We start from the raw sequence: 23,829 nt of genomic DNA on the forward strand, positions 1-23,829 counted from the left end.
GGCTTTGCTCATAATAACTCTTGAATTTGGAGGAGGCTAAGGTGGAGATTATTTGTACATTAGCACAATGTTCACTTTGTGCTTTCATTAAGTAGGGGCGTGCATAAGTGCACCAACATGCCTAACCTCCCTGTCCTACTGTCCCCATTCATTTGTACCCATTTCCTGTGTTCTTCCTCATGTTTATTCTTATTCCTGTTATCTTGTACATAAGTGACAAACCAACTAAATAAAATAAAATAAATTATAACTAATTGCAGTGGTTTATTCACATGGTATATACAGTAGGTTTTATATAATTTTATCCTTTTAATATTGTAAACAGCCCAGAATTATCCTGTTTTAACATGGGCGCAAATAAATAAAAAAATAAATGGCTCAAAGAAATATTCTTTCATTTTAAAATGAGAATAATATAGAAACATGAATGTCAGAGAAAAGGAGATGTTCATAAACCAGATTTTTGTGGGCTTGTTATTTTTATGTGGAAAAGCAGAAGACATATTCTTGCAGTTTGAAGCAGTCCAGCTCAGATTCAACTTAATAAAATGGGAACCAACTGGAAGAAATGTTGGCTGCTGTGATAGGCTAAAGATGTAACACTAAGTTAATTTTTTAAAGTCCTATTTGATTGAATAAACCACAATGGACTGGATGCATCCAAAACACTAAGCCAAAAGCAAACAAGCCACATTCACTAATCTTGGAGTGAATTCCTCTACTTGCTGTTTCTCTTGAGCAGGCTGCAATCATATTTTTTAAAGCAAGGTTTAGGGGAGCATGTATTTCAGAAAGTTTTTTTTAATGAGGAAGTTGTGGAAGCAAATACTTAGTTCCCAAATCAAACAATTTCCCGTATTGCTTGTGGTTTATTTAACCCCATTGCTAGGTTTGCATACCAGAGTAAATGCAAACAAAGGAAACCATATCCATCTTGAATGTATGTATGTTGAATGTTTATTTTATTTATATGCCGCCCTTTCCCCCCCCCCCAGGGGACTCAGGGCGGCTCACAACTCAACCAAGAGAGAGGGATGCAGACAAAAATTAAAACGACACGTACCAATACATAATTTAAAACACACAAGAGTCATACCATTCGAGAAGGGGGTAGAAGCTTTTTAGCCCCAGGCCTGTCGGAATAGCCAGGTTTTAAGGGCTTTGCGGAAGGTCTGGAGGGTGGTGAGGGTTCGAATCTCCACGGGGAGCTCGTTCCAGAGGGTCGGAGCGGCCACAGAGAAGGCTCTCCTCCGGGTAGTCGCCAGTCAACACTGGCCGGCGGATGGAATTCGGAGGAGGCCTAATCTGTGGGATCTAATCGGTCTAGAGGAGGTAATTGGCAGCATCTTGCCTGTCTTTCTGTCCCTCCGCCCATCCATACAACTTATATGGCTGCCCATTTCACAAGAAGTGATTCCAGACTGGTACAGCAAAAGATCTAAAGACAATAAATGTCAAAAAGTAGTCAAACCAAAGTTTTAAAAGCACAAAAAACACAACAGTTTAGATCTTTAAGTTTTCACAGGTTCCCCTGAAATTCCCAGACCTGATGACATAGTCAGGTCTTGAGGACTTCCAGAAAATAAGTAGGAGTGGAGCCGGAGAAGAGGGAGAACTCTTGTGTGTGTGTATATATATATAAGAAAAACGTTTCATAAGATAGACTGTGTGTGTGATTGTAGGGGAAGAATATTTCATAAGGTAGACAAGGGTGTGTTGCAGTGGTGGAATTCAGCCAGAGCCCTATGTTGGTTACATTTGCCAGCAAGAAACACACTGGATGAAAGCTATTCTAAACAGGTTACAGTTTAAATTCACTTAAATTCACTTAATTTAAATTCACTTTTTCCAACAGTCTGATTGCCCTGGTACCCAAACCTGGTCCAAGAAATGAATCAGAAGGATCGGAGGCTAGAGGGACATGGCGATTCTTCCAGCGAAAGAACCGCAGAGGCGAAAGCCCCCCCCCCCCCCCAACCGCGGGACAGAGCCAAGATCGGAGCTCGCGTTTTGAATCTCGCGCTCTCGCCGCGCAGTGACAATCGGTCGGATGCCGCAGGTCCAGATCGTAGCGCGCAAAGGCCGGGCAGGACAGAAACGATCACGTGAGAAGCTTTGGGGAAAAGAAAAACATCGCGGTTCCCGAGTTGGGCAGGGTCTTGTGGAGCTCTACTGCAAGACTCGCCACTTCCCCTTCTTCAGACGTGGCTGACCGGGAGTCTTAACGATTGTTGCATTGAAGATTGCCCTGCCCTTGTCAAGATGTTGCTGGCGGAAAGTATTATTCTGATATTGTCGCTGCGGACTCTAAGTTCAGGTAGGTTTGGAAAGGAGAGGGCTCTCCCCCCCCCCCCCAAATCGTGCGTGATAGCTCATTTAAACACACACACACACACACACACACACACAGATGCTATAAAGCACTGCACACCAAGACAACTAGACACAAGAACAGGTCACACACACACACCGAACGCCATCCCTCTGCTAAACAAATAACTCCCTCACCACTGTCAAACTATTCACTAAGGCTGCTTTACTATTATACTATTCTCATCTTTCCTGTCACCCATCTGCTCCCATTTATGACTGCAGGACTGTAACTTTGTTGCTTGTATCCTTACGATTTATATTGATATTGCTTGTTTCCTTATTGCTTATTTGTACCCTATGACTATTATTAAGTGTTGTACCTTATGTTTCTTGACGAATGTATCTTGTCTTTTCATGTTCACTGAGAGCATATGCACCAAAGACAAATTCCTTGTGTGTCCAATCACACTTGGCCAATAAAGAATTCTTTTCTATTCTACACACACAGATACAGCTCTTTTGCAGTATTGAATTAGTAACAGCTCATTAAAACATACACACAGACACACACAACTTTACGGGAGGTAGACCACGAGTTGCTCCTTTTGTGGTGTTGAATTTAAAACTGACCAGCATCTCGAGGCTAACCCAAGCGTAATGATTGTTTTATTTGTTGTTTTATTTGTTGTTTTATTTGTATTGAGATTTTAAAAGCTTGCCTTGTGCTGCCGAGCTTTCTCACTCTGGCAGTCTCCCTCTATGGAAGACTATTATGTAGGCGGAGTGGCAGAATCTGAATGAGTAATCCTGGGCTGAAATCTCTGCTGAAATCTCTTATAGATCCTCTTTTTAGAGCCAGCCCCCACTTTGGGTGGGTGGTGAACTACAACTCCCAGCAGCTTTAGCCAGTGTAATCTGTTTGGGGGGGGGGAATTTCACATCTCCTTTTGGGGATTTTTGGGGGGATTTTAGCTTTCTACAATAAAAGCTGCTGCAGATGCAAGCAATATCAGTAGCTGCCAAGTACTTTTAGTCTCTTTCTTTCTTTCTTTCTTTCTTTCTTTCTTTCTTTTCCTTCCTTCCTTCCTTCCTTCCTGTCTGTCTTCCTCTCCCTCCCTTCTCCCTCCCCTTTTCTTTTCTTTTTTTGTATTTGATTTGTATTTGTCATCCACATACATCTCTGATTTCTAGTGACAGCCTGGCATACAGCTAGGAGATATGAGCTACTGTGGATAAAACCCTTTGATTCCCAGAATTCAGCCAAGTAGGCTTGCTTGGAAAGCGAGTGTAAAATATTTACTCCTTTAATTGGTAGTTATTAAAAACAAGTTTTTAAATTTGCCTAAAAGGAAACATCCCAGTTGAGCAGTCACTCCTTTTTTAAAGCTAGCTTTTTAAAATTAAATACTCAACAAAGAACTGCTATATAAGTATAACTTAAATTTAAATTGTATAACTTCTTCAAAAGGTGGAAATATTTCTTCAAAGACAAAGTGATTATAGGTAGTCTTCGATTTACATTAGTTCATTGAGTGACCATTCACGAGTAACAACAGTGCTGAAAAAAGTGAATTATGACCACCTTCTGACACACAAAATCAATGGGTAAGCCAGATTCACTTAACAACTATGTTGCTAATTTAACAACTGCAGTGATTCACTTAACAAATGTGGCAAGAAAGGTCATAAAACAAAACAGGGCAAAACTTACTTAACAAATCTCACAGCAACAGAAATTTTGGGCTCAACTGTGAGTCGAGGACTATCAGTATATGGTGCTGCAGGCATTTTCATAGGCAAAGAAAATAATAATAGAGGAATAATGGTCTACCCAAACTCCTTAGTGAGTTTCCATGACTGGAGGTACATCTGGAATCGGGAATTTTTAGATTTAATCAAATCTCTCTATGCTTCGTCAGCGTGGTATGAGAGCAAACCCCAATAAAATCAGAAAAATATTAATTTATTTATTAAATTTATATGCTGTCCATCTCACTACTGATATTACTTGAGTAAATGTTTGTAGGATTATTCTACCAGGTATCTTAACTTCAGGTGACAATTAGGAAGAGAGCCAGATGTTAAGGCTATCATATCAGGGCAAAAAATATTTGGATGACCACTGCATGACATCAGAAAGCTATAGAACAGTCTAATTTGATCCTATCAAGTGATGATCTGGATTTTTCCAGATGATATGTCATAGACCTATATGGTTTATCACAGCGATGGCGAACTGGTTTTGGCTCGTGTGCCATAAGGGGGGGAGAGCAGGGGGGTCGTGCATGGGCGTGCCGCACCCATAATGCAATGCGCGACCACCACCCCCAGTGCGCATGTGCGCATGAGAGGCACGCCCCCCATTTTTTGCTTGTTTTTTTCACCCTCCCCAGGCTCCAGAGGCTTTATAGGCGCCTAGGGAGGGCGAAAACAGCCTCCCCACCCCCTGGAGGCCCTCTGGAGGCTTCAGGGACCTTCAGGAGGCTTCGTGCCATAGGTTCACCACCCCGGATCTATCACATATAGAGACCTTCAGACTAACCATCAAGTAAGCAATACCCCAATCAAGAAGCTTGCAAAAAGCCATCAGTAAACAGCCCAACCAAAGAATCTCTAAGACCATCCCCACCCGCACAGACAGGAAAGTCACCAGGATATAAACTGACAGCAAACAGCACTCCTTCTAGCACTGATGATGTTACCTAGTTGGGGTAAGGAAACATTTGCAAAAAAACAAGGAAGCTCAGAGAGCACCAAGGATCCCTCATTTCAATGCTTAGCTACAAATATTTTCCTTTATTGGTAAGTCCTATACTGGTGAGTCTACTCTGGTGAGTCCCATGAATTTTAATGGGATTGCTTGTGTCTGCTGCACAGGTGAATCGGCCCACGGCCCCGTTGCGTATAGGCCATGGCCTGGTAGTGGGCACAGCCCGTGGGTGGGGACCCCTGCATAGGATACCAACCTTTGTTCTTGGAAAATCTCTGTGTTTGCAGAATATAATCTTTGAGGCAGAGATCACAATGTGATTTACTCTTACATTTGTTTACTATGGAAGTAAATCCTCCTGAATAGCTGACTTTTAACCACCCAACTCTTTGTAGGATTGGAGTACATTTTATTTTACATCTCTCGTCTCCCCTGCTTTTAATACTGAGTTGTCTTTCAAGCAGCAGTGTAATTGCACTGTAGAAAGATGTTACAATTGATTAAACTATTCTATGTTCTAAATTTTATTTTGACACTGCCTTTAAACAAGTACTGTTAATAGCTATTGCGGGGGAAGAAGATAGCAGTATTTTGCATGAGGTCAACACCTACAGATGAGCAGTTGCATTGGGGTCAGTAGGTCTGATATGATGTAGGAATGTGTCCTTGATGGAAGATGAGCAAAAGGTGTAGGAGGCTATCTTGGCAATCTACCTGGATTTGGTTGTATGTACAGTCCTGTTTGTTAACCTGTGGACCATGGAGTGTCTTGAATCCTGTCTACTGAAGAACTTCAAAGAAATTGCACTCTCTGGAGTGAGATGGTGGGTTCTCTGCAGCAAGATCTTGGATTCCAGGGAGTTGTCTGTGGGATTGAAGAAAAAGTGCCAAAATTAGGTTACTTTCTGGTACTGCTGTGCCCTATTCTGACCAAGGTTTCCCAAGAGCATGAAGCAAACTCCTTGTCCCGACAAAAAACCCTTTTATTAATTTACTGTGAATTCTGCTCATTCACATTCAGCAAAGTATTTCAAGGGAGGATTTACCATCACCGACCTTATCTGGCTTGGAGAGCTGCCAGGCCTATATCTGCAGAACTTGGCAAGGAGTCTTAGAGTCACAAACCAATTAAGGGAACTAATTTTCTCCTGCAAACTCCACTCCCCTTTCGCTCCTCTTTTATTTCCTCTGGGAGGGACCATTCATCATCTACCTGTGGCCTTACTCCCAAGTCGACCCTTGTTCTTTAGCTGTTCCCTTCGTCTGGCAACTCTTCATATGCACACACTGGGAACAGGCTCCAACTGTTCGTCTGCCTCACTGACGTCTAACTCCGAAGGTAGATGATAACTGGCATACGGCTCTGGCTCCCTCTCTGGCTCCAAAACAGAGTCCTCATCACTGCTTTCACCAGACTCCAGAACTGGCCCGTTTTCCTCCCCAACCTCTTCACTGTCTGAATCTGCTGCCAGCTCTGCTGGCAAGCCACAACATGCCCATCCCACAGATCATCCCATGGGATTTGACAATTGACACTGTCCAACTTTCCTAACTGCTTTATATTCTTTTCTTTTTTTTAAAAAAAAAGTTTTTTTAGTTAAGAAGACTGTCACATCTGGGTTTTGTTTTGTTTTTTAATTTCCAAGAATGCCCGTGGGCTTCATGTGCTGAGCTTCATTTAGAAACATCCAAGAAAAGCAACAGAAGAAAGATGGAGTGGTAGGAAGGAAGCTGAACAGGTTGTCTTTGAATATATGGGCATTTTCCACACCTATAAAATGTTACTATCTGTCTGGTCCCCAAAGTGCCAGTATCTGTTTTGTTGTATAAGTATACCAATGTAGATTACAATCTGTATTCATTCCCCCGCCCAAGGAATGAGTTTAATCTACAGATACTGACGGTTTGTCCTGTTGAAGTGGGAAGAGCTTGTCTCGAAAATAGAGTGGATTCGGATGGCAGATGATCTGCAGATTCCTTGATGGTGACAACAAAAATCTTTTTAATGCTTCTAAGTCATATTATGAGACATTTTGAAATGTAGACCATACTCTGTGATTCATCATACCATAGTTCTGAGGTGGATGTCACCTCAGGGCCTTTACTGGGCAGAAAAGATCCATAGATTGTGTCAGAGCGTGCACAGTGTGACTACTATTTTGAGACAACCCAGGAGCAAAATACAGTACACAGAGGTTTTGTCTTTCAAACAGTGGTTTATCTACAAGGCTTATATATATACATACATGTACTAGGCAAAACCAGGCAATCAATCAATCTTCAACTATAACACAAAGGCACATACAGAGAGCAAGATGGCCTCCCTTATATAGACAGCTTCTTAAAGTGGCAGTAACCTTGCTGACTCATTCTCATTTCATCATCTCAGTTTACAGCCTTACAGCAGCTGGTCAGCTATTAAATCATCATTACCTTAACAGTCTGCTTCATTCTCCTGTTGTCATTGTTGATGGAACACTTGATGCTCAAAATCTAATTTGGGCTTTGCTGATTAACCCTATTTGTGTAGTATCCTGCAAAACCCAGGGTATTCCCGGCACTGAAAGTAGCATTGTTATCTCTACTATCTCTCTGCTTTGAAAGAACCACACATTGTACAAGGCCAGTTGTACATGGAAATGTGGCAGAATTATAGATTTGATGCGGTAGTGTAGAACAGGGATCTCCAACCTTGGCAACTTTAAGACTTGTGGACTTGAACTCCCAGAATTCTGGGAGTTGAAGTCCACAAGCCTTAAAAGTTGCCAAGATTGGAGAACACTTGTGTAGAAGGAAGAGATTCTTCTCCTGAAATTATCGCAATGGTAGGAGAATACCAAGTCCCCAAGACAAGAGCTCTTAACTTTATAAAGCATGGTAATTGCTTACTTTCTCCCCTCTTTTAGCTTTTTCAATAAAGGAACCTAAAGAAGCAAAACAGGCATGGGGATATGTTCCTGTCAGAAGCAACGCAAGCATGTTCTGGTGGTTGTACTATGCAGATAGTCCCACTCAGAATTTCACACAACTTCCTCTTATCTTATGGCTGCAGGTAAGTTGGGGGTAAGGCTTTGGTGTGAGCTGTAATGGAAGGATGATAGCATCAGAAGTAGAGTTGAACCAGGGGTGAAATCCATCAAGTTCTGACAGATTCTGAAGAACCGGTAGTGGAAATTTTGAGTAGTTCGGAGAACCGGCAAATGCCACCTCTGGCTGGCTGGCCCCAGAGTGGGCTGGGAATTGAGAATTTGCAATATCCTTCTCCTAGAAAGGGGAGGGAATGGAGATTTTGCAGTATCCTTCCCCTGCCACGCCCACCAAGCCACACCCACAGAACCGGTAGTAAAAAAAACTTGAACTTCACCACTGAGTTGAACTCTATAAAACCTTACAATAGAAGATTTCTAAAACTTTTAAAAATTGGAAAAACGAGAAAATACCAACACAGGAGGAAATTATCCAAAAAATAATGGAATGTGCGGAAATGAGTAAATTGACATTTGGAATTAGAGAACAAAAAGTTGAACAATTTTATAATATTTGGGATTTGTTTTATTAATGGTTAGATTAAAAATCATGGTAACGGAAAATATTGAAGATTTTTTTGTATTTTAAGAATAATAGAATGATATATGCAATACTATAAGGGTTTAGCATTGTTAAACAGATTAGAATGATGTAATGGAATGATGTTGTATGCATGAATTCAATATTTAGAATATTCTATTTAAAATTAAGGAATAATAATTATAGTTGAAGAATTGATATGTAACAATAAGATACTTATGTTTATCTATTGAACAATTTGTGGTTTGATATATAACTATAAGTGGTGACCATGTAAAGGATGCACAAAATTTTGTAACCAAACGACACGCTATATGAAATGGCAGAAGGCTGTATATGTTTATGTTTTTATTTGTCTTTGTTTAAAAAATTAAAAAAACTTAAAAAAAAGATTTCTAAAACCTCAAAGAAATCCTTCAGAGGGGAAAAATAATGTTTAAATGGAGATTCAATCCTACAACATCAACTGATTGCATTTGGGAGGTGAGGAAGGGGGGTTGTCATTGTTAATTCCTGGTGACTGCCTGGAAACGTCCTGCAGTTTTTTGGCAAGATATCAGAAGCATTTTGCCCTTGCTTTCTAGGGCTGAGAAGATGGGACTGGCCCAAGATAACTCCGGTAGCTGCAGGCCTAAAGCGGAACTAGAATTGTCAGTTTCTGGGTTTTTAGTCAATACCTTGATCACTACACCAAACTAGCTCTCATTGCATATTAATTATATTTTATTGCCTGTAATTATTCTAAATCAAGCTATTAAAAGCAGGTGAAAAAGCAGGTGTATCACACAAAGCTGTAGTGTAAATTATTTGGATTTCTAAGTTGCTTGGAGTGTTTTATGAGCCATTGCTTTTGAAATATAATTCACAAAATAAGCCAGGCTACTTGCAAACAATGATAACTTCGAACACTAAGCCAAAAATGAGGAGGCCATATTGTGCTAAGCTTCTTCGGAGCTCTATCCTACATATTATACATAGCAAGTTAAGCTACTTAGAGTATGAAACTTGTCACTCCTTACTAATATTTCCCTTTTCTCAAACTATGGAAGCTTTTTAAAGATTCAAAGCAGTGATCACTGGCTAAATATAATGGAGGATGAGCAGCAAGTCAAGAATTGGGAACAGTAATGCAAATTGTAAGGGCAAACATTAAATGATGGCATAACATAAATGAGCTATAGAATTTCATTGTGGCATTCCTATGTCTACGCAGGTACCGTATTTTTCAGAGTATGAGACGCACCGTTTTCCCCCCCAAAAAGAGGGTGAAAATCTGGGTGTGTCTTATACATTGAGTACAGCATTTTTGGCCTCCCCAAACCCCTCCCTCTTCACAAAAATGGATGTGCAGAGGGTTTGGGAGGCCTGCAAAGTGCTCCTGGAGGGTGGGGAGGGCAAAAACTCAAAAAATGGGCCATTTTTTGCTCGTTTCCCCCAGCCCCCAGTAGCACTTTGCAGGCCTTTCAAACTCTCTGCATGCCCCATTTTTCAAAAAAATGAGGCCTGCAGAGTGCAAAAACTTTTTTTAAAAAATTACCTCTTCAAAATCTTGGTGCGTCTTATAGTCCGGTGTGTCTTATACTCTGAAAAATATGGTAACTCTCAACCTGCAACCATTCATATTTAGTGACTGTTTGAAATTACAACAGCACTGAAAAAAGTGAGTTATGACTGTTTTTTACACTTGTGACTGTCGCAGCATCCCCATGTTCACGTGATCAAAATTTGAACCCTTGGCAATTGGCCTGTATTTATGACAGTTGCAGTGTCCCGGGGTCATGTGATCATCTTTTGGGACCTTCTGACAAGCAGAGTCAATGGGGAAACCAGAGTTGCTTAACAACTGTGTTACTAACTTAACAACAGTAGTGATTCATTTGACAACCATGGCAAGAAAGATCGTAAAACGGGGCCAAACTGATTTAACCACTGTCTTGCTTAGCAACAGAGATTTTGGATTCAATTGTGGTAATAAGTCAAAGACTACATGTAACAAGTAGGGATTGAGTTTAGATGGGAAAATTCAGAAATTCTGACTGCTAGGCATCTCTTAAAGGCCTTTATTTTCTTTCCCATGTGGACTAACGTAGCAATTGGAAGCTGTTCCTAAGAAAAAGTTCTACAGGATTCTGTTTGTAGATTTGCGTTAACAGCCTTAGAATGAAACCATTATGTTCATGACACATCCTTTTCTTGGGAGATAAATGAAAATAAGACAGCAAGAAAAAAGGTTGACGTTTTTCTCTTCATTTCTCATCTCTGTGTTTCCATAGGGAGGCCCAGGAGCTTCAGGTTGCGGATATGGAAATTTTGAAGAGATTGGCCCTTTAGATGCTGATCTAAAAGCAAGAAAGACAACTTGGGTAAGCTGTCTTAACTTATAGTGGGAGGACTGGGCATCTTCTGACAGGCCATGTTAAAAAAAATGCTTCTTGCAATATATTGATTTTTGTTTGAGATGCAGACTTTGAGATCTTTCTTGCTCATTTTCCTGTAGGAATCCATACACCCGTGACGGCAAACCTATGACACGCGTGCCAGAGGTGGCACGCAGAGCCCTTTCTGTGGGCACATGAGCCCTTTCTGTGGGCACAGAGCCCTTTCTGTGGGCACATGAGCTGCTCTTCTGGTTTCCAGTGTGCTGGTCTTCGTGAGCGCTGGAAAATGCCACCCAAAATGTACCGAAAAATGGCCAAAAACAGGCATGCGCATGCCACCCAGCTGGTCTTCGTGTTTCCGATGCTCTGGCGTGCGCGAAGTCCAGCTGTCTGGCACGCATGTGTGTGCCGGAAATCTGAAGACCAGCTGGCTGGCATGTGCACCAACCAAGCTGATCTTTGTGTTTCTGGCACGCGTATGCACACGTGTTCCAGTGTAGTTTGGGCACTCAGTGCCGAAAAGGTTCACCATCACTGCCATATACAGTATGCTTCTAAAGTTGTCAGTTATTTAAACTGATCTTACTCCTACACCTCATCCAGCAGCCTAATACAGACATGTCAAACTCACAATGACACATTGTCATCACGTGACATATTGCAGCTTTCCCCCACTTCGCTAAAACGGGTGTGTGTGTGTCCAGCATGTGATGCATCCGGGCCGCGAGTTTGACACCCCTGGCCTAATAGATTACTTGTCTTTATGCCAGGAGATTTTTATTTGCTCTATTTTTCTGTATTGTCCTTGTGTTAAACAAACTAAGTAAGACTTTAGATCTTACTTTGGATTTATATTTAAAGAAATGAATTTTACCAGTACTTGTAAAACTGCTCTTCCACTATCCTGAAAGCCAAAACCAAAAGCGTGTATATTAAAAATATAGATTACAAGCATGTATAGGCACATGTACATAACAACATGCACATAAATGCACAGACAGATAAATAAGGATAATTTATAAAACCTTAAAAGAATGAACTTAAAATTGGGAAAATGCTGGGAAAGATTGAGGGCAAAAGAAGAAAGGGACAACAGAGAATGAGGTGGCTGGATGGAGTCACTGAAGCAGTCGGCGTGAGTTTAAATGGACTCCAGAGGATGGTAGAGGACAGGAAGGCCTGGAGGAATGTTGTCCATGGGATCGCAATGGGTCGGACACGACTTTGCAACTAACAATAACAACAAATTGTTTTGAACCACAAACTCTGGAAGGTTTGACTCTGTTGCGAGTATTAACAACTGAAATTAAGAGACTTCTATGGCTGAGGTTGCCTATGAATGAGAATAGTTAATGCTAAGACATATTTAATAAATGCCTCTAGGCTTAAAATATAGTGATAATAAGTAGTGCGCTACCCTTTCAATGCAAAACACGCTCTCTCATCTTGCCTTTGTGGGAATCTTTGGAAGACTCCTCCTTTGTCATCCCTTTTAAGTATGATGCTCTCCCTCTGTGTGTGTTGCTGATGTCAGTGTTTTCTTTGGGTGGTGTAGCTGCAGGCAGCAAGTCTTCTCTTTGTTGACAATCCTGTTGGCACTGGATACAGTTACGTTAATGACTCCCTTGCCTACGCCACTGATCTCAGCATGGTCGCTTCGGATATGATGGTGGTTCTCCGAGAGTTCTTTAAATCAAAGGTGGAATTTCAGGCAAGTACAATAGGATCAGCCCATGGAATGCTGTATTTTTTTTAATTAAAAGTTTTTTATTAGATAAACATTAAAAACATTGGACATCGTGCGACATTTCTAGCATAAACATTTCCATATAGTGATTAGATCTTACAACAATTACATTTTATATCGATTACATAGGTGTGTGTAGTCAGTCAGATTACCTGTCTGTTCGTCCTTTCTTGTATATAATTACTAACCATACAGATGCATATCCAATTCCTACCTATCATACATTCTTAATACCATATTTTCCAGTTCTTAATGTCTGTGTTTTTCTGTCCCGGCCTTTTCCCCTCATTGCTAAGCATCGGTACCATTTGTCCCAGATTTCGTGATATTCTGTCTCACCCTTTTCTTTGAGCTCTAGAGTCAGTCTATCCATTTCTGCGCAAATCAGTATCTTATTTTATTATTTCTTGTTCCAAGGGAGTCTCTTTATTTTTCCATTTTTGTGCAAAAACCAATCTTGCTGCTGTTAAAATATGCAGCAGTAAATATACCCCACCTTTGCCATGTTTTTCTTTTGTGAGCCCTAGCAGAAATAATTCTGGCCTCAACTCCATGTTTTGATTTAGCATCTCTTCCAAACACTTTCTTATCTAGTGCCAAAAAGCCCTAGCTTTCGTGCACTCCCACCACATATGGTAGAAGGTCCCTAGTGCAGCATTACATTTCCAACATTGTGGCGAATTTTTTTTGTTAATTTTTGCTAATCTTGTAGGTGGGATGTGTGCCATCTATAGAACATCTTGTATAAGTTTTTCTTATACGAGGTGGCTAAAGTTAACTTTCTGTTTCTTCCATGGAATGCCATATTGTCCACTATCACAGTATGAAGTCTCTAACCTACACATTAGCCTTGTTCAGGCATTGCAAAACTGAAGTACTCATCACACAAGCCTTTTCCTTAAGCTCTGCTGACATATATTCAAATGGCGTTGGGAATGGATGTTTACAGAAGGAAACCTTGCTTAAAATTGCAGATGTGCTGACTTCCTTGCAAATCGGTGTCTTGAACAATTGGCATCCTTGTTCATTGCCAAAGCCAGTCCATTAATAGTTATGCTTGCAAAGGCTCCTGCAGACTGTTATCCTGAATAGTATCTGCTAGAGGGCAAGGCCTGTTGGGAGGGTTGACATAAGAGGAATTCACAATTTGAGTGTGCCCGAAGGCTAGATTTAAGGTTCCACCACAAATCCGCGAAGCCCTTATCTGCGGAGACATAAGCGCGAAGACTAATTCGCACTGTTCTAAGCGCTAAGGAAAAATGAGACCCTACCGCGATGACATAATTGCGGCGGGCAAAATCGCGCATTCCCAAGCACTCAGTACCCTAAACCTAACCCTAAACCTAACCCTAAACCTAACCCTAAACCTAACCCTAAACCTAACCCTAAACCTAACCCTAAACCTAACCCTAAACCTAACCCTAACCCTAACCCTAACCCTAAACTTAACGCTAAACCTAACCCTAAACCTAACGCTAAACCTAACCCTAACCCTAAGCCTAAAACAAACCCCTAAACCTAATCCTAACCCTTACCTTAATTGAAGTCGGCTTTCTGCTGCGGCGCCGTTTTAAAGCGCCCTTCTCTTGCCGCGCTGTTGTCGCGGCGGTGATGACGCGCAGTGATGACGTCACGGCTTTAGTGCCGCGATTTTATCACCGCGATTTTGACTAGCGCGGTTTTGTCGTGCCACGAGATTTAAGCCTCCTTCCCCTCCTCCTTTTGAAGTATCTCAGAACATGGGGCAAATGATGGTGTAGTGAAAGGTTCCTCATTCCTGGCAGTGTAGAGATTGCTCCCTCTTGAAAATTGGCCATTTAATGGAATGATTTATAATCCTAGGCCTAATTTTGGCCAGAAAGACTTCGGCCGTAGGGTCAGTCCTGGGAAGCAGGGTTTTAACTATGATCAAAGGGAGATATGAAAGGTCCTTGTAAATTCATTGTGTTAGCCTGTCTTCAAAATGGAGTGGATTCTCTAACTTCAGGGGAGAATAAAATTAAATGTTAGGGATCTTTTTAAATTATTGGAATGAAATCCCAAATGTCCTTGTTGGTGTGTAAATGACTTCATTTGGTAATCCTTGAGTTATGACGGTCGCCTAGCATTACAACAACCCCCTTAAAAAAGGTACCTATACCTATTCCATAATTTGAAGTTCTGACAACTGCCCCCCCACCTCCATGATCACTTAATTGCATTTTGGGTGCTCGGCAACCAGCTTGTATTTATGTGATTTACAATGCTTTGTGCCAGAAACCAGGGTTTGCTTAGTGACTGGCATTTGCTTAACAATTGCAGTGAATAACATAAAATTGAGTGTGATAATGTGACCTGCTTGGTGCTGTGCAACTGTAATTCTGGGCTGAATTACATTCAGAAGTTGCCGGCTACCCGTAATCTGCTTTACATTGTAATGAATCCCATGCTTATGGAATGGGGCAGGATGTAAATCCAAGAGGATGTCTTTTACTTGACCTTATAGTTGCAGATGGAGCCCCGTTTGTCTTTCTCTTTTGAGGAAAGATTTCTTTATAGTGTTTAAGGGCATCAAGCAAGAGGAAGAAAAGAGTGAAGGTTTATTGATGTATTGAGTAATTATTTTATTTTTGTGGAAGGTGTATAAAGGGTTCAGTTGCTCAGTCTCTTAATTTTTTAATGCATTTTTCCTTTCAGACGATCCCCTTCTACATCTTTTCTGAATCTTATGGGGGGAAAATGGCTGCTGCAATTGCTCTGGAAGTTCATAAGGTAAAGTTGATCTTTTCCTGTCAGAGAAAATGGATTCTCTCAAGTGAGCTTTGATTTCTTCTGCAAGATCCCGAGGGAAGAATATCTCTTAATAAATGAGGCATATAAAATCCTCCTCAAATCAAGGTTGATTCTTGATTAAGTGTTGATTGAGATGAAATTGTTTTGCTACTGCTTCTGGGATATATTCCTCACCTCCCAGTCTAGTCTATGTCCCTGGGCTTTCTGATGCTCTCCTTCCCAGCATTAACTAAATTTGACTGCCTTTGCTTTTTTCAGATCAGTCAAAACTGGCTAGGTGCTGTTACTTCTGATGTGAAATCTATGTGTGTTCCTATGCCAGGTGTGAAAGATCAGGTCTACAAGTGGTTTAATTAACTGATTTATTGCTATAGCCCAGTGATTCTCAACCTTTTCTTCTCCACTGAACTCCTTTAAATATATTTTGTGGCCATGGCCCACCAAGACATAACTCAAGATTTAAATCATAACATTTCTTCAATTTTCTCCACTAAGAGCAGCTGCTTAGATTTAGATTAAGATGCGTTGGACTTGGTCAACTAGTAACCATGTAGAGATTCTAGGCTAATCCCTCTTTTCACTCCACCCTCAAGTTTTTCCAGTCCTCTCCCACGTCCCAATACATTTTTTATCCAGTCATCTAAAATTGGAATTTCCAGTCAGGATTGCTTAGAGTGGGCCAGTTGGCCACAGGCACTCGTAGAAAGCCTTGGTTGTTCCCCCTCCTGGGACATCTCAAAACTGTCCATAGATACAACTTATTGTTGTTTCTGATATCTAGAGAGTAATCACAGCTGTTGAACAGTTTATTTTAATGTTAATGATACCATCCAGTTCATTGCCCCTTCCTCCCTCTCACATGGATATGTGGATCTTGCACGTGATTCAAGCATCAGGTGTGGCCCTCAGGCCAAAAGATATCGTACATCCCTGCTACAACCAGTTGTGTAAGCGTACATCAGCAGTAGGAGCTGTGGGTTAGTGATAGCACTTAGCACTTAGCACTTAGACTTATATACCACTTTATAGTGCTTTACAGCCCTCTCTAAGCGATTTACAGAGTCAACATGTTTCCCCCAATCTGGGTCCTCATTTTACCATCCCAGGAAGGATGGAAGTCTGAGTCAACCTTGAGCCTGGTGAGATTCGATTTGCCAAACTGCTGGCAGTGAGCAGTCAGTAGAAGTAGCCTGCAGTACTGCACTCTAGCCACCACGGGTCTCCACAGGTTAGCAAGTGATTGAGCAGTTACTCTTAGTTTTCTCTAACTTATCAGAAAATTTAGAAGAAGATTGAGGGAGGGAGGGAAGGAAGGAAGGAAAATGTAATGTACAAATTTATATTAAGTATATTTTTGATTAAAGAGATCTTGGGAGGACAAAGCTCGCCAGATAAATGTCTCTCTCAGACTTGATTGCTGGCATGGGCTTGATAACTAGCACAGTGGAGGCAAATGATGTTAGTACTGAGCTAAAATAAACTGTGCATGGGCATCAGAGTCCACAGAGATGTATTAAAACTGGCAAGATGGTGAGCAGTCCATCCCAAGGCGAGCCCCACCTCTTTTGCACATTCATCATTACACAAGCTTTCAGAAGGGTGAATCTTACACTCCATCCAGCTATCTTGACCCATTCCAGTCCGGCTTCAGACCTGGCTACAGCACAGAAACCACTTTGGTCGCATTGACCGATGACCTCTGGAGAGCCAGGGATCGAGGCCATGCCTCCATCCTGGTTCTCCTTGACCTCTCAGCAGCTTTCGATACCATCGACCATGGTATCCTTCTGCGATGACTGCGAGAGGTGGGGGTGGGAGGCACTGTTTTGCAGTGGTTCTCCTCTTACCTCTTGGACAGGTCGCAGTCGGTGTTAGTTGGGGGGCAGAGATCGAACCCTAGGCCCCTAACATATGGGGTGCTGCAGGGTTCGGTCTTGTCTCCCCTACTTTTCAACATCTACATGAAACCGCTGGGCGAGATCATTCGGCGGCACGGGATAAAATACCACCAGTATGCGGATGATACCCAGCTGTATCTGTCCGCCCCGTGCCAACTCAATGAAGCGGTGGACGTGATGAACCAGGGACTTGAAGCTGTTAGGGACTGGATGAGGGCTAACAAACTCGTGCTCAACCCGGATAAGACCGAGTGGCTGTTGTGTTTCCCTCCCGCCAATTTGGCAAATATTCCATCTCTCAGGCTGGGGGGTCAAACATTACACCCCTCAGACAGGGTCCGCATCTTGGGAGTCCTCCTGGACCCACAGCTGACTTTCGAACACCATTTGTCAGCTGTGACCAGGGGGGCATTTGCCCAGGTTCGCCTGGTGCACCAGTTGCGCCCCTACTTGAACCGGGAGGCTCTCACAACAGTCACTCGTGCCCTTGTGACCTCTAGGCTGGAGTACTGCAATGTGCTCTACATGGGGCTGCCCTTGAGGAGTATTCGGCGACTTCAGCTAGTCCAGAATGCAGCCGCGCGAGCGATTGTGGGTGCACCTCGCTTCACCCACGTAACACCTATCCTCCGCGAGCTGCGCTGGCTACCTGTTGATCTCCGGATACGCTTCAAGGTGCTACTTGCCACCTATAAAGCCCTCCATGGTAGTGGATCTGGGTACTTGAGAGACCGCCTACTGCCGATCACCTCCACACGACCCATTAGATCTCATCGTTTAGGCCTCCTCCGAGTTCCATCCGCTGGCCAATGCCGACTGGCCACCACGCAGAGGAGAGCCTTCTCGGTGGTAGCCCCGACCCAATGGAACGATCTCCCCGTGGAGATTCGTACCCTCACCACCCTCCAGACCTTCCGCACAGCCCTTAGAATCTGGCTATCCCGTCAGGCCTGCGGCTAAAGATTGTAACCCGCCCGAATGGTATGAATGTTGCGTTTTAATCATGTATTGTCTTATATGTAAAAGTCTGTTTCCCCCCCCTTCCTTTGGATTGTGAGCCGCCCTGAGCCCCCCCAGGGAAAAGGGCGGCATACAAATAAACAATCTAATCCACCACCTTCCTGATCTTGACACACATGCAGGCCCGCATATGTGCTAGAGATTTGATTGCTTTTAGCTAAAAAAGCACTTTTCTTAGCTATAGCATCAGCTAAGAAATCGACCTACTTTAATAATCTGCAGTTCCTCTTTGCCTTCTTCCTGCCCTTAAGGGAAGGTGCTTGAAAATATATGATACATTTACCTCAGAATAATTAGGTTTTAATTAAGCCTTCATTCTATTTTTAAGGCTGTTCAAGCTGGAACAATCAAGTGCAATTTTCATGGAGTAGCCCTTGGTGATTCATGGATTTCTCCTCTAGGTATATTCATGTGGAGCTAAGTACATTGTGCTATTGTGTATCTTCCAATGTATTTCTTGCCTCTTTCTGGCAAAATCTGGGTGGGTGAGTGGGTGGGTGGAATAAGAATAATTTGATATTCAGTGCCAGCAACCAGGTTCAAGTGAGATTATAGAGGCTTGGTTTTATCCCAACTTGACTTTGGGTGCTTTAGGATTAAAATCCTCCCCATCTTATTTTATACTGAGATTATTCTGTTCTGCTTGTCTATCAGTTTTTAGAGACTGAGGAAGTTTAATATGTAGGCCTTTGAGCTTAGTGCTCTGCTTGCAGATGTTTCATTACATGACTAAATAATACTGATAATGTAACCTAGTTAGATAGTGAAATGTCTGCAAGCAAATAACTAAGTTCAGATAACACCAAGGGCTCTACAGTTCAGCCCTGAACTATAGATATTCTCTTCTATTAGAAGTTTAATATTCCAGCGACTGAGAATTAAATATTTAATTATATATGACTTTCTGGTTGGTTATTTTAAGTATGATTAAACTGGGCAATTTTTATCTTAAGGGAAAAATGGTATTGCATGTTGGAATAGGAGAGCCAACACATGATCTTGATTACTGTAAACAGAATGTTGTTACTAGATACACAATGGCAGTTGTCAGTCAGAATCTGGGTTGGGCTTCTCTTGTGACTTGAAAATAGTCCAGAGGGTTTATTACACACACACACACCGCCTCAAAATCTTAGCTATTCTTCAGAATGTGTAATAGCAATATGAATAAAATCTTTTTTAAAATGTGAATAGTTTAATGTCATTCTCCTCAGCCTGGTAGCATCAAGATATGTTAGTTAGACTACAAGCCTTTCAGCACCCAGCCAGCATGGCTATCCTTGCAATCTGGAAGACACCAGATTTTGATACCTTGGAATAATAAACAGTTTGCTGCTAAATTAGATCTCCATGGATTTAGAGATTTTGTGAGGCTCCACTTTAAAAACTAGTTCTTTCCCTGCACTGATGCTGCTGCCTCCTTTTCCTTCTCCTCCGTTTGAAAAGCTGCCAAGGATTGCTTTTATATAAGTTCTTATTTTGTCTTGATGCCGAAAATGCTCAGGAATTGCTTTAAATAGAGAAATGTGAGAAAGATACTAAAGTTTATGCCCACTATTCTGTTTAGTTTTTTAAAAAGCCAATCTTAATTTTTGTTTCTTTTAGATTCCGTGCTTGCTTGGGGGCCTTACCTATATAGCACTGTAAGTATACACTCCCTATTTTTTTTAAAAAAAAGATTATTAATGTTCTTACAATTACAAGGAAGAATAGAAAAACCCAAACTTTACAATATAGTTCATACAAAACAAAAAACTGAATAAAACTAATAAAAGAAGGGGAGAAAGAGAAAAAGAAAAATGTCTTAAATGAATCTACTTTAATAAATAGGGTAAATAAATTTTACTATTATGCAGGTATGGTAATTACCTTTATATCAAAAATCATGCAACTTTGTTTTTAAAGCACAATTTAATCCTTGGCCATACAACATGAACCTGTTTTGCTGCCAATAAAGAGTCAATTCAAGGCTGGGAATTAATAGATTTCATTGAGCCAGCTTGAAGCATATGTTAGATGCTTCCTTCCTTTTTTTTATTCCTCTGCTTTTTGACTATTCATGAGAGTTACCATGTTGGATCAGCTTCTGGGGATCTCTAAAGATGGGATTGAAGTCAACAGGTTCATTGAATGTTATGATCAACATTGATTGCTTATAAACACAGTAAACTTTTCGGCCTCAAAGGCTATGTCTGCTCTCAATGCATACTTGGGATCCACTTATGTGTCCATACTTGCAAGTACATATTCTCAGTGTGTTCCCCTTTCTCTACAGCTGTTCCAGCTGCCCTTAGCTGTTTTTGACCCCTGAAGATGCTACCTAATGGCATTGGCATTAAACCTGGCTTCAGTAGCAGGGTCTCAAGTGTGCCGAGATTTATCTACCCTGCAAATAGGCCATAAGAGAAGATCTACTTAAAAAGAAACTATATAAAGCTTTGGTGGTACATAGAGACACTTTAGAGCATCACAATTCCCTTTACTGAAGACTTCTAATAGTGACTATTTGTTGACTTTGCTCAGATTAATAAAACCATTCTACAAGCCCACTAATAGTGTAGTGTTCCAGGTAGCCTCTACTTTTCCTTTGAAGCCATTGCAAATAATGTCTTGTTAAAATACACATTGACATTGGGGTGGTTTAATGCCCAGCTTATATTCCTTTGAAAGTACTTGAGGCATTATATGCAATGTTGGTTTCGAATTTCTTTCCTTTCCTTTCTGCTCTGTCCCCACCCCACTCCTTGTACTGCAGTCTTTCCTAGATGATCAAGGCTTGAAGGAAGTCACTACAGCTGCCAAGAAGATCCTGAATGCAATGAATACAGGGGCATTTAAGCTTGCTACGCTGCTTTGGGATAAAGCAGAGGATATCATAGAAAAGGTAAAGCGATTGATTTAATTGATTGTGTGCCATCAACTTGATGGCAACTTCTAGGGACCAGACAGACAGATTTTGTCTCTTGACAATTTGTCTCCAACTTGGTGTTCAGGGTCTCCTTATGGTGCACTGATCATCTCTGTAACTGAATCCATCCAATTCATCATCCTCTTCTTTCCTTTTCATTTCCCCAGGATTTTAGGCTTCTATGAGAGCTAGATCTTCACTTAATGCAGGGGTTCCCAACCTTTTCTATATTCCACAGCCCTAGAATGCTTCTGATATATTCTCGCACCCTTACAAAAGTAAATAATTATATGCATAAAGTTAAAGGTAAATGTTCCCCTCTCACATACGTATGTGCTAGTCGTTCCCGACTCTAGGGGGTGGTGCTCATCTCTGTTTCAAAGCTGAAGAGCCAGTGCTGTCTGAAGACATCTCCGTGGTCATGTGGCCGGCATGACTAAATGCCGAAGGCGCATGGAACGCTGTTATCTTCCCACCAAAGGTGGTTCCTATTTTTCTACTTGCATTTTTTTTACATGCTTTCGAACTGCTAGGTTGACAGAAGCTGGGACAAATAACAGGAGCTCACTCCGTTATGCAGCACTAGAGATTCGAACCATCGAACTGCTGACTTTTCTGATCGACAAGCTCAGCGTCTTAGCCACTGAGCCACCGTGTTCCTTAATTATAAGTATATAATTACATATATACACTATAATTTTGGAACTTCTAAACCAGGTTTTCACACCCCCTGGAATATCATCTCGCACCCCCAGTTGGGAACCCCTGACTAACGTAAAGCCTAGTTACTAGAGTCTTGACTGAGAACTTTGGATGGATTTCTTGTATGATCCATTGGTTTGTTTTCTTGGCAATCTATTCTAGGGTATTCTCATGAGACCTTTTCAACCCCAAACCTTAGAGCAAACCATGTCCTTTGTTGCAGGATCTCTATTCTTAATGCCATTTCTTTTTTTGTCTAGAACACAAATGGTGTGAATTTCTATAATATTCTAACCCCTGACTCTACGAAGGACACAGCTCTTTCATCTGCTGCAACTGAAACCACCCCATTTTGTAAGTTGAGTGAGAACTCTGCAGTGCCAGAAATCTATTTTTAGCAAGACATAGTAGTTTTAGAAGATCAAAAATGTAGCCCAGGGTCTCCAAACTTGGCAATTTTAAGACTTGTGGACTTCAACTCCCATGCTGGCTGGGGAATTCTGGGAGTTGAAGTCTACAAGTCTTTAAGTTGCCAAGTTTGGAGAGCCATGGTGTGTAGTCCCTTTTTTCACAAAAAATCTTTGGAACTCCAGTTTGTAATGTTTGAACTCACCAACCACTAGCCCTCTTGATATAGATATAAATATAGATATAGATGATATAGATATAGATAGCTCAGGATCTGGTGCTTATGTGATATGCCTATTGCAACTGTGCAATGGAGATCAGAGCGAAATAGGAAGTAGCAACCTTTAAATTCCCTTTCCTTGCTCCAGTGCTCTAAATTAAGTTGCTGAAGTAAAGAAAGTTTCAGGAACTCAGCAATGGAGTCTTGCATGGAAAAAACTGTGGTTCTGATTATCTAAACAAGCAATTCTTCTGTTATTGTTATATTGGATCTCCTTATAAGTCCCAAGCACTACAGACTGCCAACTTCCAAACTACACAAAATACTTGAGCTGAGTATTACGAAATTAATGCATTAAAAATAGGGTAAATATATTCTCTTATTAGAGAACATGGCATTAAAGTCTTGTCATCAGTTTTATTTTTTGTTTGATGAGCTTTTGCAATTTAGGGCCAAAATGCATACAAAAAGATTTGGTATTTTAATTTTAATTTAATTACACATTGATCTGCCATATTTGGTTTTACGGGTGAGGCAGGAGGAGATTTTGTTTGTTTTGTTTTATTTTGTATATTTATGATTTGGTTGGTGTGTGTGTGTGAGAGAGTGAGTGAGTGAGAGAGAGAGAGAGAGAGAGAGATTTTTTAAATAAAAGAAATACAAGGTTTCCCTTTCCAGGTAAACCTCAAATGCAGTGTTCTTTCTCTTTCTTCAGTAAAATTGTTCCAGCGTCACGTGAAAAATCAAATTAACGACAAGCTGAGTGACCTGATGAATGGGCCCATCCGGAAGAAGCTGAAAATAATTCCAGACCATGTCAAATGGGGAGGTATTTAATATCTACTGGCACCATATAATACGCATATCATTTGTTGTATATCATATTAACTGGAGAATTAAGGACTCAGTGAAGAAGCTCTTCTCTTAGGAAACTATATTTTTATATTATATTAGTTATGATTGAACTTCAATGACAAAAGGTGTTTTATCAATGTGCAGTAACTGAACTGATATGCTGTCTTTAAGGAGAACTGGGGATATTTATTTATTGTACCACCCATAAAAATGACATCAAAGAGAACTGTGGCACAGTTACTTATATATGTACAAAAGCAACATCAGCAGCAATAATAGAAGTTGAACCTGGATCTCTTGAGTTAGGCCTCAGCCCAGGGGTGAAATCCAT

At 41.2% G+C, this 23,829-nt stretch overlaps 1 protein-coding gene across 1 annotated transcript in view; it reads left to right on the top strand.

Moving 5' to 3' along the window:
• The first annotated feature begins 2,044 nt into the window (after positions 1–2,044).
• Positions 2,045–23,829, top strand: part of SCPEP1 (serine carboxypeptidase 1) — a 29,233-nt gene continuing 7,448 nt past the window's right edge. Inside the window, exons 1-10 of the mRNA XM_032209174.1 lie at positions 2,045–2,317; positions 7,930–8,075; positions 10,864–10,953; positions 12,524–12,679; positions 15,392–15,466; positions 18,734–18,806; positions 20,011–20,048; positions 21,161–21,289; positions 22,276–22,369; positions 23,359–23,472. Of these exons, the coding sequence (XP_032065065.1) occupies positions 2,263–2,317; positions 7,930–8,075; positions 10,864–10,953; positions 12,524–12,679; positions 15,392–15,466; positions 18,734–18,806; positions 20,011–20,048; positions 21,161–21,289; positions 22,276–22,369; positions 23,359–23,472 (970 nt within the window). The 5' untranslated portion in view covers positions 2,045–2,262. The remainder of the gene's footprint in view (positions 2,318–7,929; positions 8,076–10,863; positions 10,954–12,523; positions 12,680–15,391; positions 15,467–18,733; positions 18,807–20,010; positions 20,049–21,160; positions 21,290–22,275; positions 22,370–23,358; positions 23,473–23,829) is intronic.

Source organism: Thamnophis elegans, chromosome 2, assembly GCF_009769535.1.
Source record: "Thamnophis elegans isolate rThaEle1 chromosome 2, rThaEle1.pri, whole genome shotgun sequence".
NCBI lineage: Eukaryota > Metazoa > Chordata > Lepidosauria > Squamata > Colubridae > Thamnophis > Thamnophis elegans.